Source organism: Saccoglossus kowalevskii, chromosome 3 (genome assembly GCF_978046115.1).
Source record: "Saccoglossus kowalevskii chromosome 3, keSacKowa6.1, whole genome shotgun sequence".
Classification (NCBI taxonomy): domain Eukaryota; kingdom Metazoa; phylum Hemichordata; class Enteropneusta; family Harrimaniidae; genus Saccoglossus; species Saccoglossus kowalevskii.
In genome coordinates this window covers 28359120-28374450 of record NC_140643.1, presented here as the reverse complement: position 1 = coordinate 28374450, position 15331 = coordinate 28359120, and the positions used below count along the sequence as shown (strand labels likewise).

The 15331-nt window shown below is 40.0% G+C and overlaps 1 protein-coding gene across 1 annotated transcript; it reads left to right on the top strand.

Annotated features, from left to right (window-relative positions):
- The first annotated feature begins 4200 nt into the window (after window positions 1-4200).
- Gata2 (GATA2 transcription factor) lies at window positions 4201-14600 on the top strand. Its single transcript, NM_001168079.1, is given in 5 exon segments — window positions 4201-4292; window positions 4721-5290; window positions 7049-7194; window positions 9062-9187; window positions 12468-14600. Coding segments are annotated over 4 exon segments (1059 nt in total). The 5' UTR covers window positions 4201-4292; window positions 4721-4881; the 3' UTR covers window positions 12846-14600.
- The last annotated feature ends 731 nt before the right edge of the window (window positions 14601-15331 follow it).

Here is a 15331-nt window from a genome sequence, read left to right as displayed (position 1 = left end):
GTTGGTTGCTGCTGCCTCGAATTACCATCGGCGGGGCTTTGCTTGTATGCGTGTTTTATCCAAACTTAGACGTCAGGACAATGCTCTTAAGAGTATGTGGAGACAACTCAACCCCAAAATGAATATTGTGATCCAATGCGCAATGACAGAAATCATTCAATTTCCGTGATTTGTTCCGCAGAGTGAATACACAGCAATTTTCTTCTATGGTGTCTCATGTCAGTTTAGTCCTTAAATCCGTGTTCTGAAGAGTAAAATAACATGTACATATTGATCGATTTTCACATCGTTGAACAGAATTATCTTATAACAAAGTGTAGTAGTAGATTTAAGCACATGAATCTTCGCGAAATAAATGAATTCATTGACTCATAGCGACCGGTGTTTATTATACGGTGACGATCGACACTCGTCCAGGAATGGATCGCGCTTGATGGATCGATTTGTTGCGTAAACGGACAGGAATTGACGAAAATCACCTGAAAAAGAAGCACCTTCCGTCACTGGCTAAGCGAATAAATGGATTTGTTTGCGTTTTGGGGTTTTACTGCAACCCGTAGAACGAAGCGGCTTGAGGTTGCTGTTGAATTCAGAAAGGCGGCCACTTTACGTACAAAAACTATCGCCACATTCTTTGGCATCTCGTCTGAGTGTCGATTTTAAACAAAAATTACATAACATTTTAGGTGGTAATAAAAGCGTTGTGAATGAAATTATATAACGTCATATCTTGATTTTTACCCTGATAACTGTACGCCTACGGGTCATACGGTGATTATGCCAAACGAATTGACCTTTGGAACACGTCTCTGACAGCAGGTATACGACACTCGATGAACCCTAAAAGGGGAGATTAATTTCAGATGTAAAACTGTCTGAATAAAAACAAAGAAGAAAAACAGTTGAAAGTAAAGGCCGCATTCTATTTTACAAATTTGAACATTATTGGTTTATCAAATGTTGTTTTCCACTTGGTGAAACAGCCCGGCACAACCGACAAACCGTTCTCTATTGTTCAACTGAATATTATGATCGATTCAGGTAATCTGACCATCTCGCTCTGTCTTCGCGAAAATAGGGGACGTTTTTTATTTGAACGGTTGTCGTTCTCAGACTGTGCCAATACATTGTTGGGATCGCTTGGCTGAGCAAAGGTATCCGATTTCTAGCCATATGTAGCCCGGCACTATCGGTTGAACTTGAGACCCCTGTTGAAGGTAAGGGAGGTGTGACACGTTCAAAACTCTGCAAAGTACTAACACGACGGAAAACAAAATAAACGCAGAGACAAGGTATCGTAATTACAAAAGCCCACAACAGCTATAACATTGCAGCTTAGTGGATGCACTTGATAAAGTAAACGGAAATGCTGACACAATACGGTGTAAGGCATTGTCGCATTGGTAGCAGTGGGAGTAAAACGCGAGTGCTAATGTTGGGTCATAGGTGCTACACGCAAGAATAAATGCAATATTTTTTTTTTATTTTTAGCAAGCCGCCCAATACCCCCTCAAGAGAGTGCATTAACTATATATAATTCTTTTATATTTTCCAGGAAGGTAGCTAAAATCAAATATTAATGAGTCACAAAATTAAATTCATACGTCTCATATGTTTAATATATATCTGATGACGGTGTCGCGCATTCGTAATCGGGACAACGGTCAACTCTGCAATCAGTGCAAGGCTGCGTCACTCGGCAGTTCGTATAGAGACATAATAGTCTTTAGAGACGTGTTTATTAAAAAGAAAACTATAGCGCCAGTTTTTGAGAAAAAATAAGCTATTGGTAAATGAAGTATAATACGGCAGTTTTTGAGTAATCAGCCAAATTAATCTATAAATTATTTAACAAAGGAGTGCTAATATGATTGTTTGCAAAGGGTGGCTGCACAATAGGTTATAGGACGGCTCCGAATAGAGACGGAATCAACTCATTTAACTGAGTAACTCTATCATCAATAAACGCACAGAAAGTTTTTAGCATACCCGCACTACATGGTTAGTTGTTTGAAAGCGATCTGATTTTCAGAAGACGTTGAGTTTTCATTTTTAAACTGTACACACTTTTTGGTGGCCAGAAAATGGACGCTGCCTGCTAAGTTGCTACATTTTGGGGGTATTTATTTAACCGATGACGTCACATCCCTGGCGTCGGAGTGGCGGCGTATTTAAATTAGCGAGACCATCAAAAGCCCACCGCACTATTACCCAATTATGTGACTGTCAATCGCGAGTGCGAGTGGAAACCCAAGCACTTCCCCCCTCTCCCCACGGCAAAATAGAACGTCGTAACTGCCTCCCCTTCTGCTGTTGCTCCATGAACTATCACAATACTACGGGGTCCAGTCAGTAGTTCCAGAGTACAGGTCGAAGTTGCAAGTTAAGAGGTCATGAAGTTCCTATTGATGTCTGGGCGTGTCGTAAAATAAAGAGTGTGTTGTATATATTTGTATTGAGAGGGGATAAGAATCTGTCCGACACGTGGATCGCCCCATTCACACCTTTTGATTGGCTTTAACCAATCATTTGATTGCAATCTACACGTTGACACAATCCACCAAGTAACGTCGACGAGCAGCAACGATAAAATTACGCCACACACACACACAGAAACTCGTTAAAAGTTCTCGATTTACCCTCGTTATCTGGAACCACTTTTCCTCCTCTACTACAGATCTGTTCACACGCATCGAACTACGAACACTATGTGTCAGGTTTAAATAAAAAGGAGTCTATATACTTGAGACGAAAGATAATATTTGTGATAAGAAAATCATATTGTGTTCAATTACATTGACCTCTTACACAGCAAATACAAGCCATTATCCCTGGAAACCAATACCTCCACTTCGCAGTTCTCTGGATGAATGAAATCTCCCGACTGGTACCACTTTGTAAACAATCAGAAATCATAGTACTTTCATTTATATGCAACACTTCCAGTAGAAAAGTTCTTAAAATAATTCTATGTGCATATCCAAGTAGTTTCACGTGAGAGTGGCAATCTATTACCGGGGATGGCAGTTGCCTGCTTTCTGTGATTGACAGACTGCATTTATAAATCACTGCTGTGCTTTGTTAACCAATCAGGGCGGGGCTTTCACGGGGCACGTCGGCCAAACGTCAAAATCAACATTCTAATAGAGCCCATGATTGGTCATTAGTAGATGCGTCGCGCCATGCTTGTCTGACTAAGCTTAGCCCACTGGCGCCAGCATTGCGGGAGAATGTACCGCAAAAGAGATGAGTAACAAACGCTTTCTTGTTTGCAGTTCATACATGAGGTGGGGAGTTTTCCTTCGCATTCGGTTGCCCACAACAGTGAGTTCAAGCCATTCTCCGACGATCTTGCAAGTCTCGTCGTTTTGCACCGACTATTTTGCTCTCCGTCTACACAGTCTGCCAGGCGCGTGTACCACTCGCATGCTTCTGTGTTTACGATAACTTCGCCGATGTAAACACAGTGCATAGTAGTTTGTCGCACGTTTAGAGAGAGAGAGGGAGAGTGAATAATTTACTCCGCTTATCGTGGCAATTATATCAGTGACTTTCAATACAAAGTTCAGAGGTACTTTTCCCGTTTCTGTAAATCAAACCTCCTAATCTATTGCTATTATTGCTCAAGTCAATTTATTTGCAAGTTTTTCTACAACTCGATGGTGTCATCAACTCTCGTAAATGGGCTGATCAGCTGCACCAAAACAGTGAATGAAATTCTTGAACATCGTGCATATTTACATATGCGCTGTGTGTTTTACTGGTTATTTCTACACGTCTGGGCCGGTGCGCTCACCCTCGTTAACTTATTCAGTTTCTTGTCCACTGATTTGTTTTTATTTCTCCTTCTTCCAGACTTTGAATCCTGTTATATATCCGAGCACATCGTGTTATTGTACTTCATACTGCCAACCGATCCAATCGGCTACTGAACTTGGTATTACGGTATATTACAGTTGTTGTTTCTTCCGCCACTACATATATAACTACTACCGGTTATTCACAGAAAATGGATGTATCACACTCAACGTCTGTGACCGAACACTCGCGGTGGATGCACTCTGTCATGAACGGCCAACACGACTCACACTCCGTGACAGCAGAGCGCATGCACGCAGCGCACGCCACGGGCCTGAATTTCGTGGAACCATCACAGTTGCTACCTCCCGATGAAGTGGACGTTTTCTTCCACCATCTTGACGGCAATGGAAATCCAGTTAACCCTGCAAGTTATTACGCTAGTCCAGCTGCTGCCAGAGCCGCCGTTCACAGTTACCGCCCCTCGCATCACGGTAAACACATTGTATATATCATTCTATACTTCAGCCAGTATCCCGTCATTGAGACGATGTGCCCTCTTTAACCAATTCAATGCGTGTCTGAGTCGAGTAATTATACGGCATCCGATTTTAAGTGGCCCGAATTTGAAAGGGCAATTTTATGTAATAATTTTGCAGATAAAGTTGTTCCATTGATAAAACACTGTCCATTTCCTGCAAGATAAGGGAGATTCATTTGGTGGTCGCTTGTGGAAGCGAAACCAGATCGTTCGAATTCTCTTCCTGTTTCCGCTGCCATGCTCGGTTCGTGACTGGCAGTGAGACGAGTAGCATAGTTTCCGGTGCTGATGCGTGACACCATCCTATTCTTATCAAACTTGAAACCATACACAGCTTTTGTTTGTCACAGATTAACATAATGTTTCCTATCTTCCCAGCAGCTAGAGTAAATGTACCGGGCAGTCAAGTGTGTAGACCACACTTCCATGCACCACCAATTCAGTGGACCAGTGGACACACAGCTTGGTGTGCCAATCCGTTCAGCAAATCGCCGCATCATTCCAATCCTAGTGGGCCGATCGCCGTGCATCCAGCCAACTCAATGTCTTCGTCATCCCACGCTCACACAAGTCCACATCTCTTCAATTTCCCACCGACACCACCGAAAGAGAGCACGCCAGACAATCTGACAGGGTCGGGAACCACTCTCTTAGCACTGGAGTACGGAAATCAGCTATCGGATGATAAATCCTCGAAATCCAGTTTAATTGGAGGCATGTCAGACAACATCATGAACAATTGTTCAACTGCCTCGTCGATGCCATCATCGATGTCAATGAGTTCTTCACACAGTGGTTTTACACAGGCCCATCCAATGCCAACTTACCCCGCGTACGTCACAAGTTCTGACTTCAGTAACTCGCTAAGCTTTCACCCCAGCGTTCTCAGTGCTAGAAACGTGAACTTCCCTTCATCTGCCCGACAAAGAACGAAAACTCGATCTAATTCTGGTAAGTGGGTTGATTCCATTACGATAAACCAAATGGTGCTCTTGATTAGTATTGTCTTACCGTTAACTTGTTTTCCATTTAATACTGTAAATACAAGTGTGGGTTGTTATTGTTGTAATGGCGATTTGCCTGATAACTGCATTACCATTCCCATTGTTACACACCGCTTCCGGGAAAACGTCCTTCTCGTTGACTTTTCACCTCATATAGGATCTGTAATTTAACAAGAACAAAATACTTGTTGGTAATTTGTACGTGTACACCTATATATCCAAGTACACGTGTTGTATGGTGTACAGGTAGGTAAACGTGATGTGACTCATACAGAAGATGTGACAATCAGTGCGAGTTCGTTCCGCATATTCATCACTGCTACCACTTGAGAGTTAGCTTAAAATTGGCGTTATTGATGAGAATAACACCGGGGATAGTGGAACCCATATATCCAGCTAGTAAATTTAATTACAACGCAGATACGATCTGTACACAGTAGAAGGCGTTAACATATTATTAAATTTGTCACGCGTTTGTACGTATGTGTGAATTACCTTGTCACCGTGAACGCAACTACTTCACACCTTAACTATTGGCACACTTTCGAATATTGTTGTTTTTCGCAGCCCTAATTTGACATGTAAGAATATTCAAGCGATGACCCTATTATATACGAGCTGAAATGAGTTCTATGCCTCTTCCAACAGTCAAATTACGCTTTGCGGCTGTGGCCGGGGAGAGGAAAAAAATACCTGTCTGGTTCGCTGCTATTCCATATTTGAAAAGCTTAACACGATTCGGAGTACCTACAGTTGTTTTAATCATCGAAAACAGTAAAACGTGTTTAGTTGTTGCACTTGTCAGTCTGAGTTAGTTTGTTAGTTAGTTTGTGTTGTTGAAACTATGCGACTCGTGTTTCGAGATCAGTTCGCACCCACAACAAATTGAACGATTGCCGTTTACTAAATAGTTGGCAATGTGTCATTGTGTATCTGGAAATTTATAAATCAAAATAAATAGGATTTCGCATTGTTGGGCATGTTAGTTGATAACGACTAAACAACGTCGTTGTTTCAAGTGCCCAATTGTGAACGCCATTCAATCCGTGAGTGTTCTGACACTCACAGAAAAAACAAATCTTACGCCGAACGTAATTTTTAAATCTCGATGGGGAAAGTGTGCGCCGTGCACAATCAACGAATCGTTTCATATCGTGCCATCACAGGAGTAGATTTTAGTCTCACTGTTGTATCGGGTGTTTGGAATGCAGCAGGCAGCTGGATGAAGGGTTGATACAATGAGACATAGAGACGGCACTTGGGTCGGCAAGACGAGTAGAAGTTTTCCATCTGGCGTGAAAGTGTTTTTGCATGCCCCGTTTCAAATCTTCCTATAATTTTCCGCTAGCGGATTAGGGTGATTTCATAACAACCACCCTATTCATTAGAATTTAGTGGCGGCACCACGGCTTATCTAACGGCCGTCACGGTTTTTGGCGTAATATGATTGCATAATTGTCAGACATCACGTCAAGCATTGTCTCCAACTGTATTCATGTTCTTAACTACTAGTATTATACTAATGTGCTGCTGTCTTCGATGGTCTTCGAACGCCTGTTTTCGATAATTTCGAGTATATTTTTAGCATTAGATAGTATATTTGATAATTCCAAGAAGGGGAAATGAAAAAATATGCTTTCGTTCAGGGGAAACCATTGCTTACCGAAACGGGTCAGTAACGATGATTTTTTATCCTTTTTTGTAGAGGGTCGTGAGTGTGTGAATTGTGGGGCAACATCCACTCCGTTATGGAGACGAGATGGCACTGGTCACTATCTCTGCAACGCATGTGGATTATACCACAAGATGAACGGTCAAAATAGGCCATTGATCAAACCAAAACGAAGATTGGTAAGTCGATTTTTTTTTCTAAATTTCTCTCCGTTTTTTCTCACTTTTCTTAGATGAGAGAAGTCCAAGTGGGCAGACAGATGGCTATTGCTATGCTGGAAAATCATTTTGTTCTAAAAAGCGAAAGGTAAATTATATCTGAGACAATACTTTGAACCGATCACGAACAATAACAAGAACAGCATCTTCTCAAGTTGCTCTCTGTTACTGAAAAAGACAGATTTGCGTAAAAAATGTTGATTACCAAAAGAAAAATGAAAAACGACTTGACAACCAGCCCAATAATAGTTTATTAATCATATTTTGTCAATGAGCTGCTATTTTGTTGCTAAGCTCTCACCTCCCTGCTTTTCTGAGATGCCACAGTCTTGTTTTTTTGACAAGCACGGCGATTTTAGCTGTGATGTTCCACGTTACGCATCCGACTCTGACATCGGAGACAGTCCCATGAAACCTCTCAATTCTCATAGGACCCGTAAAGTGGAATGTTTCGAAGAATGGCGCTCTGATATACGAAACTAACGACACCTCGGGCAAAACGTTAACTTTTTTGCTACTTCTATGAGCTTACTATTACAAATATAACGTTCGGCATAACTTGTAAATTGTGTTGAGGTAGAAACACACTGTTTTACTTGTTAAAAATTCTTCTACATGCACGAACCTGTGTTCTAAACCGAGTTGTACGCACTTCGCTTTCAACCAGACAGACTTTCGGCGCCTCCGCTCAAGTGATTTTGAGTTAACCCCTTTTATAGTAAATTTTTAGTGAAGTTTTCAGTGAGTTGATGTGCCAAAACTGACAAGTTTTCAAGGGGGCAATAATTCGTCATCTAGGGGGTGATCCGTGTCAAACCCCACTTGATCTTTTGTTGCTTATGCCTACTCGATATTCGCAGTCATTTGGAAATGCACTCATATTTGCCTTGTTAACATATTCGTCCAATGTAGTTAGGCTGAACAAAATCCTTGTATTTTAGCCGCTTTGCTTTTAACGGCCACTCTTTTAACAGGCTCGTTTTAGTGGTCATTCTCTGCCTTTTATAGTCGGAACAAACACTTCATCCAGTCTTTTGTTTGGGGTAAACCAGATCATTAACTTAATGCGGCTACCGTGCCACACAAGATAAGCAGGATTAGTTTCACACTGAATTTACCCAATTGCAAACCAATGCACAAGCCCCTCGGAAAATATTTGACTTTGGTGCTAAAATAAAATATGAAAAAGTACACATATTAAACTGAGAACATTATGTTACGTCTTGTGTGGGTATATCTGTGAATCAGGCCTCCGATCTATTGGGGCGTCCGCATCACCTCCGGCTGGCGCCATTTTGTTATTTTTACTAATAAGTCGGACATGCGTCTCATCAACATACGTACGATACGGTGTATTATTGCAGTGGAATACGTGTTTATTTCAGGCTGGAGCAACAATCGTTAATCCACTTGGAAAATAAAACGTTAAATTGATTTAATAATTCACAGAAATTGGAGGATAATGTCTGGGGTTGATGCTGCGCGTCACTGCTTGCCTCAAGAAATAGTGTGGGTGTTTTTTTCATGTCCCCCGTGGATGTCCAAGACGTCTGTTGGATTCTTTCACGCTACCATATCAATAGGCAGTGATTGAGTGTGCGTTATAGGTTCACATACGTGCAAAAGAGATCCACTTACAACTCTTGAAATTCAAAACGCCGTATCTGAAGTGTTTTGTGTTAGCTGGGAATAAGTTTGGAGCGCCTGTGAATTCTCAGTGTCAAGCTCGTGTCCACTGACACGTTTTCTTTTCTCTTCTTGTTTGAAAATAAGGATCAATAATAAAACATTTTCTGTATTCAAATATGTGTTGCTTTCTTTTTAACAGTCTGCTGCACGGAGAGCGGGAACAAGCTGTGCGAACTGCCAAGCAACGCAAACCACGCTATGGAGACGAAACGCCAATGGAGATCCCGTGTGCAATGCTTGTGGGCTTTACTACAAGCTTCATGGGGTAAGTTTTACGATGATATCGATATCCCCACTTGAGCTCGTTGACAGTCAAATTAAAGCTCTCTTTGTCGACCCATTGAGTCATATGCTCCTACACTTTGTAGCTTATTTGACCTTTGTTACTCCCGTCGTAGTTAAAATATTTTGATTTGTCGCCAAGTACATGATTATAGTTTATAAACTGAGTAAAGAAGTGGGAACTACGTAAAATATAGTGTGCCTTAACTCCGTCGTTTTGTCTTCGTGGTGTAAGGAACAAAACTGCTGAGTTCAATTGTATTTGTTCGGAATATATGGTTGGAGTGGTCAATACTGTCACTACCGCAGCCAATAAATCGCCGCGATACGCAATAGAAATGATAGGAAAACATGTGTTTAGTTTGAAAGTTTCCGAGTTAAGTTTCCAGTCTATGTATTCTTTAGTTCGATGAACGTGCTTTCTTCGAGAATTCTAAAGTGGCGTCCTGTATAGTCTAATGGGTTCTGCACTTGTTACGCCCAACACGGCGAGACTGGCCAGACGAGCCAGTGCACTCGGCCAAACGATATGCCGTCGAGAGTTTGTCTCAAAGAATTTGTTGTTTGACAAATTAGCCGAGTACAAACAACTTTTAGGTAGACTTTCAAGCTATTCTGTGCAGAGCGACTTAAAACTTCTTTGTGCCATTCTTGCTATTCTGTTTTCAGCAAGCACATACAAACACTGACGTTTGCTCAAAGTATTTGTATTGTTATGTACGACTACGTCGGGGGGAGTGGGTGTGTGATCTGGATAGGGTGCCTGGGTTGAAGAACAGCCTCCCTGTCGTCGCCACCACGATCAAAATGAAAAGTAACCTCTATAGGATGATTTTTTTCATGAAACGCGTTCCCAGACTTCTTGGCTCGTTGTAAAAACCTTTACATGCTTGATTAAGTTTCAATACTCCACTTCGATGATCCTGCCAAGCGAGCTTTGGAGATGACAGAGTAGCAGGCACCACAGCACCCTCCGCTAAAAAATATACATTGTTCTAGTTTGTTCTCGATTCTTTGCGAAATAAATGATCACATACTCATTGCATACTCATGAATCGATCGCGTCAACCATACTTCTTATCCCTGATAACACAAAATCGATAGGTTGTACATTTCGCGGGAAACCACAAGACAAGTTGGTGAAATTTGACATCGATGCCATAGAGTAGTTGGGGATATATTTATACTGCGAGTGTGGGCGAGATGGACCACATTCCACGCTACGGCAAAAACATACATCACTACTCGTATTGTCTTACAAGTGATCGGCGCCAGTGTAATTTAATTAATCAATTCACACCCGTCTGCGCATGAATAGAAGCAACGTCAGACGTATTTATTTATCCAACTATTACCCGGTGTTAATTCATTAGCACGTTCGATTGTAATTTGCATAATAATTACCCAACCATTAGCCCGCCCCAACGACTCGATTTGTCTTGTTACGGGCGCGTGGTATTGAGATAAAGATCACTGTGCTATATGCACTAACGTTAGATGTATATCTTATCTGCTTATCGAAGCATGTCCAAATACCTAGTTTATTTTTCTCGCCTGTGTGTTTTTATGAGACAGCTATATCTCAGATTGAGCGATTTTCATTTTGGGATGTTTACTACCAGTGTACGTAGTGTGTTTGGACATGGACATATCGCGGGGCCAATAAGCAAATTGTTATCGCTCTCATCGTCTTTAGATCGTTATTTAATAGATATTTGTATACCTTAGGTAATGTTGATAGTCCTTCTACCCCCCCCCCCCCCGGCTTCTACCATGGAGCTAAAAAAGATCTAGCTCCATCCTTCCACCAATCGCCACACATTCGTGTTTGTCAGTATAAACGTGGCGTGAAGAAACAATGACAAAGTCCTTGCAGCCGAAACTGACATTTTTACTGGCTTTCATTTTCGCCGGAAGTGAAATCCGGTAAATTAAATCCACGTTAAAAATGTAAAATAAACAATACAACACACTGTTTCCTTGGCAAATTCGTAAACTCAAAAACCCAATAAATATATTTAACATTCAAAGAAAATTAAAAAAAATAATCGAGACCTAGAATGCAAATTCAAATATAAAACAATATATATAATAGAAACATCAAGTGATTACAAACAAAAATGAAACTATTTCAGTTATTAGTTTGCCATGAATATATAAAACAATGAACAAACCCGGAATTGGGCATTTAACTCTGAACATAATCATGAGGACACATTAATAAAAATAACTTTCATACACGTCACTGTATTATCAAACATTTGACCCATAATGGCTGTTTATGATCTTGGCCAGGTTGTCTATGGATGAAAATAAATAACAACTACACAGTTCATAAATCAAAGTTAGACAAAAGAAAAAAACTTGTTCATAGCCTTTGTCCGTGTGCATTTTTTGCGAGATTAGTTTAAACAATTCACACGCCAAATAATAGAAAATATTACTATGTTCAAAATAACATCCAATGAGAGTGAAATTCTCGCACTGTACAACACTGTTCATTTCTAAAAATAGCCCCCACAGTTTTTACCGTATTTGCAGGTTGTCGTGAGAAGTTGGGAGTTCTTATCTCGCCAAACGCACATTTCCGGTTTTAAATAATTATCCCTTGTATGCAACACGTAGAGCGGAAAGAGACTCGTGTCTGGTTGGTGACCCACTGACATGCAGTGACATCAAAGCAAAATATAAAAAGACAAGCATCCTTTATCCGGCATCAACGAAATAGGATTTAAGCATAATTGTCTAGAAATAACGTGACACTGAATGTGTTGGCAACATGTTATTGACAATAGGAAATGGGGGCATGTCTGTTTCCTCTTCCCGTCTCGTAGTTCTTGCATACGAAATAAATGGCACTGCTAAATATTTTAACAGATTCAAAAATCAAGTTTTGAGATGGAATACCGTTCAATTAAAAAAATGATGTAATATAATGCAAAAAACCACGAAATATTAGCACATTTGGAAAAATTTATAACCGTAAATGTCGTTATTTCTCAAAATGTATAATGCGTGTCAAATGCCTGTGCATATAGAAGTCAAAGTGAGATTTCAAGAGAAAACCACTTAACTAGTGGATTGTCCGATCACTTGGAAAATTCGATTCGTGAGCTAAATAAATGCACTATTGGATATTTACAGACACACAATACATCGTGATGCCCCGAGTTGATTTAATTTGTGTTTATATCGTATGTTAACATATATAAACTGAATTGGACATGAGTGCTTATTGATTTTTTTTGTTGGTTTATTCACAGGTGAACAGGCCCTTAACCATGAAGAAAGACGGCATCCAGACTAGAAATAGAAAGCTGTCGACCAAATCGAAGAAGAACAAGAACAAACACGCAATGGATGATCCCCTCAAAGCAGGAGAATCTGTCATGAAACAAGCCGCGTTTGGAGCACCACAGAGTTCTCCCTATCACCATCATCACCACCATCACCACCACCAATCACCCGGCATGGTCAAATCGGAAGACTACCACAGCGGCATGAGTGCTCTCCATTCTTACCAGTCAACGGCAAGCAGCATGTGCGCACCCCTGGTGCCACCACCGACGGCTCACATGGCCGTGCCGTCCAGCTTGTCACTGTGCCCGCCGACAACCAGTATGGTAGGAGCTATGGCCTGAATTAGACTTTCAGAAAAGCTGGTCTCCTGGGCGGAGGATTGAGATGGCTGGCGGCACTATGCGTTTGCATAACCAATAACAGAGTGATTTAATGTATAAAAGCAATCAGAGGCAGTACCCATGGAGACTGTAGCTAGGGAGGATGAAGAATAGTGTACTTGGATTGACTAAAATATCTTAAAGGAGTTGAACAATGTACTGCTGATATGTGTAATTGCTCTTTTAAGCACAGACAGTGTGGTGAACATCAATGTATATTACTAGTATACCCATTTTAGGGAATGTAGTTACTGCACACCGCGTAGTTCATCAACTCATCTTTATAGAAGACACCTTTTAAAAACAAATAAAGATAGACATCAGCTATATGAGACTTTCAAGAGATTTAATATATATACATATATATATATATAGGGCGAGGGAAGAAGAAGAGTGAGAATTGAAAGACAATTGAAAGGACATCGAATAATACATTGCATATGCCTGCCAGATTCGCATAATGTGCTAAAGTTCTCAGCTCAATGCCTCGTATGCTGGAGTAGTGGGTCTTATATGATTTGCATTGGTGGTCATCAGGGAGCTGATTTGCAATGGCAGACGATTCGGGAGTCGACCCTTCACCCCCGGTGTCGAGAGTGGTCATGCTCCTTCATGTTCAGTGTTAGCACGTCGTTTGCAGGTCTTTGAGGACATTAACGGACATAATTTCGCGACTAAATATTTTAAGACAATGCTCACTGGCCGAGCTTGTATTATATACGTTTTAATCACGACTAGACCCATTGGTTGTCATGCCAACCAGTTATCATCTAGATTCAGCACTTAAAGTGTTTTATTCTTTTTCCCTCCCCTTTTTTATCTGCTGTACTTAACACATCTAGAATTATATTTAAGCGTCATTTAAATTTAAAGATAGATTTATATTTCAGAATCTCTTTAAATAAGTGCATATTTATTCCACCATGTTTCATTTTTTAACTTAATACTGCCTCATGAAAGAAAGACTGACATTTTACACTGTTTTGTCAATTTTTATCGGTTCTTTTGTTAGATTTCTATTTGCAGTAAAAAGCTATTTTTATTTGTGCCAATGAGTTATGTGTCCAAGTTTGGCTTGGGCCCATATTGCCTGCTTGTTGTAAATACACGTGCGTTTAATTAATAAGTATATTATTCACTGTTATTACCGGTAGTAGCAAGAAAAATAAAAAAGAGTACAATGCTTAGTAACTATATTTACTTGCTCGTGGTTCCATTTAAAAAAAATAATCGGTGGAACCAAAAGAAACGTTCATATTTAAATTTTCTTCGATTTTTATAATGAAAAGAAGATAACCTGTTACAGTGTTCATTTTTTCTTGTAGATGTAAGATTTCTCCGGTTCGTAAGAATTCACACACATCTTTTCACACACATTTGAACAAGTAGAGCTCGACGTCTTTATTTCATGATTACTGATGATGAAATGTGAGAAGAAGGTTTATTTAAATTATCGGTGCAATATATACAAATGGATGACCGCATTGGCGTTTTTTCATGAAATGTTATCGTTTCAATCAATGTTCATTGGTGAAACGTACAACTCCTTGGTTGATCTCTATTAATCCGTGTGCATTTCACATTAAGAAGTGGTAAATGTTTTCTTTTTATGTGTATCTTCAGAAAATAGAGAACAACCGTGAAATGACCCTTATTTTTTGTCTGTACATGTTGTACAAATTATATTGTCTATTAAAATGTGACACTTGAAAAAAACAAACTTTTGCAGAAATATTATTTGAAGTGTTATGTCGATGATGTTGTAATATGATTGTGGTTGATATCAGCACGCGACGCTGACATAGTGACAATTCTCGTACCTTCACGCGAGATGCCAAACCCCGTGACACACGGTTGAATAGTACTTGTTTCAATGTTTCACAATTAGTAGCCATGATCTAGCTCACTGCTTGCATCGGAATTTGCGATCACACAACAAAATATTATGAACTTCTTGTTCCTTTTGATGAGCAGTGTACAAATGAACTGTTTTACCGATGGAATAATTTCTTCCGTGTTGTCGCTGCCTGAAACTGCGTTATTAAAGTACATTAGTAAACTTGTCTCGCCCAAACAACAGCGTTTCGCCATTCGCTCCAACTCTTGTCAATTTCAAAAATGTTGTGTATCGTATTACAAATATAATTAATTAAGTTTAAGTTAATAAGTCTACATATATAAAGTAATTTATTGAGTGAAATGCCAATCGTCTATAGTAAATACACACATGTGCTATCCAATATTTATCGTATGTTTGCTATTAATTCAGTGTGTCCCCGTGTTATAATAACACTTCATATAGATGGTCTCGTGTACCATGTTACGGCACGTAATCTTTATATGGATCTTTCAGCTCGGATATTTCCAAATCTCCGACGAGACATTGTTCAACTTTATTTAAATTATATCTAATACGACATTGTTTTGCGACCTCATTTGCATTCATT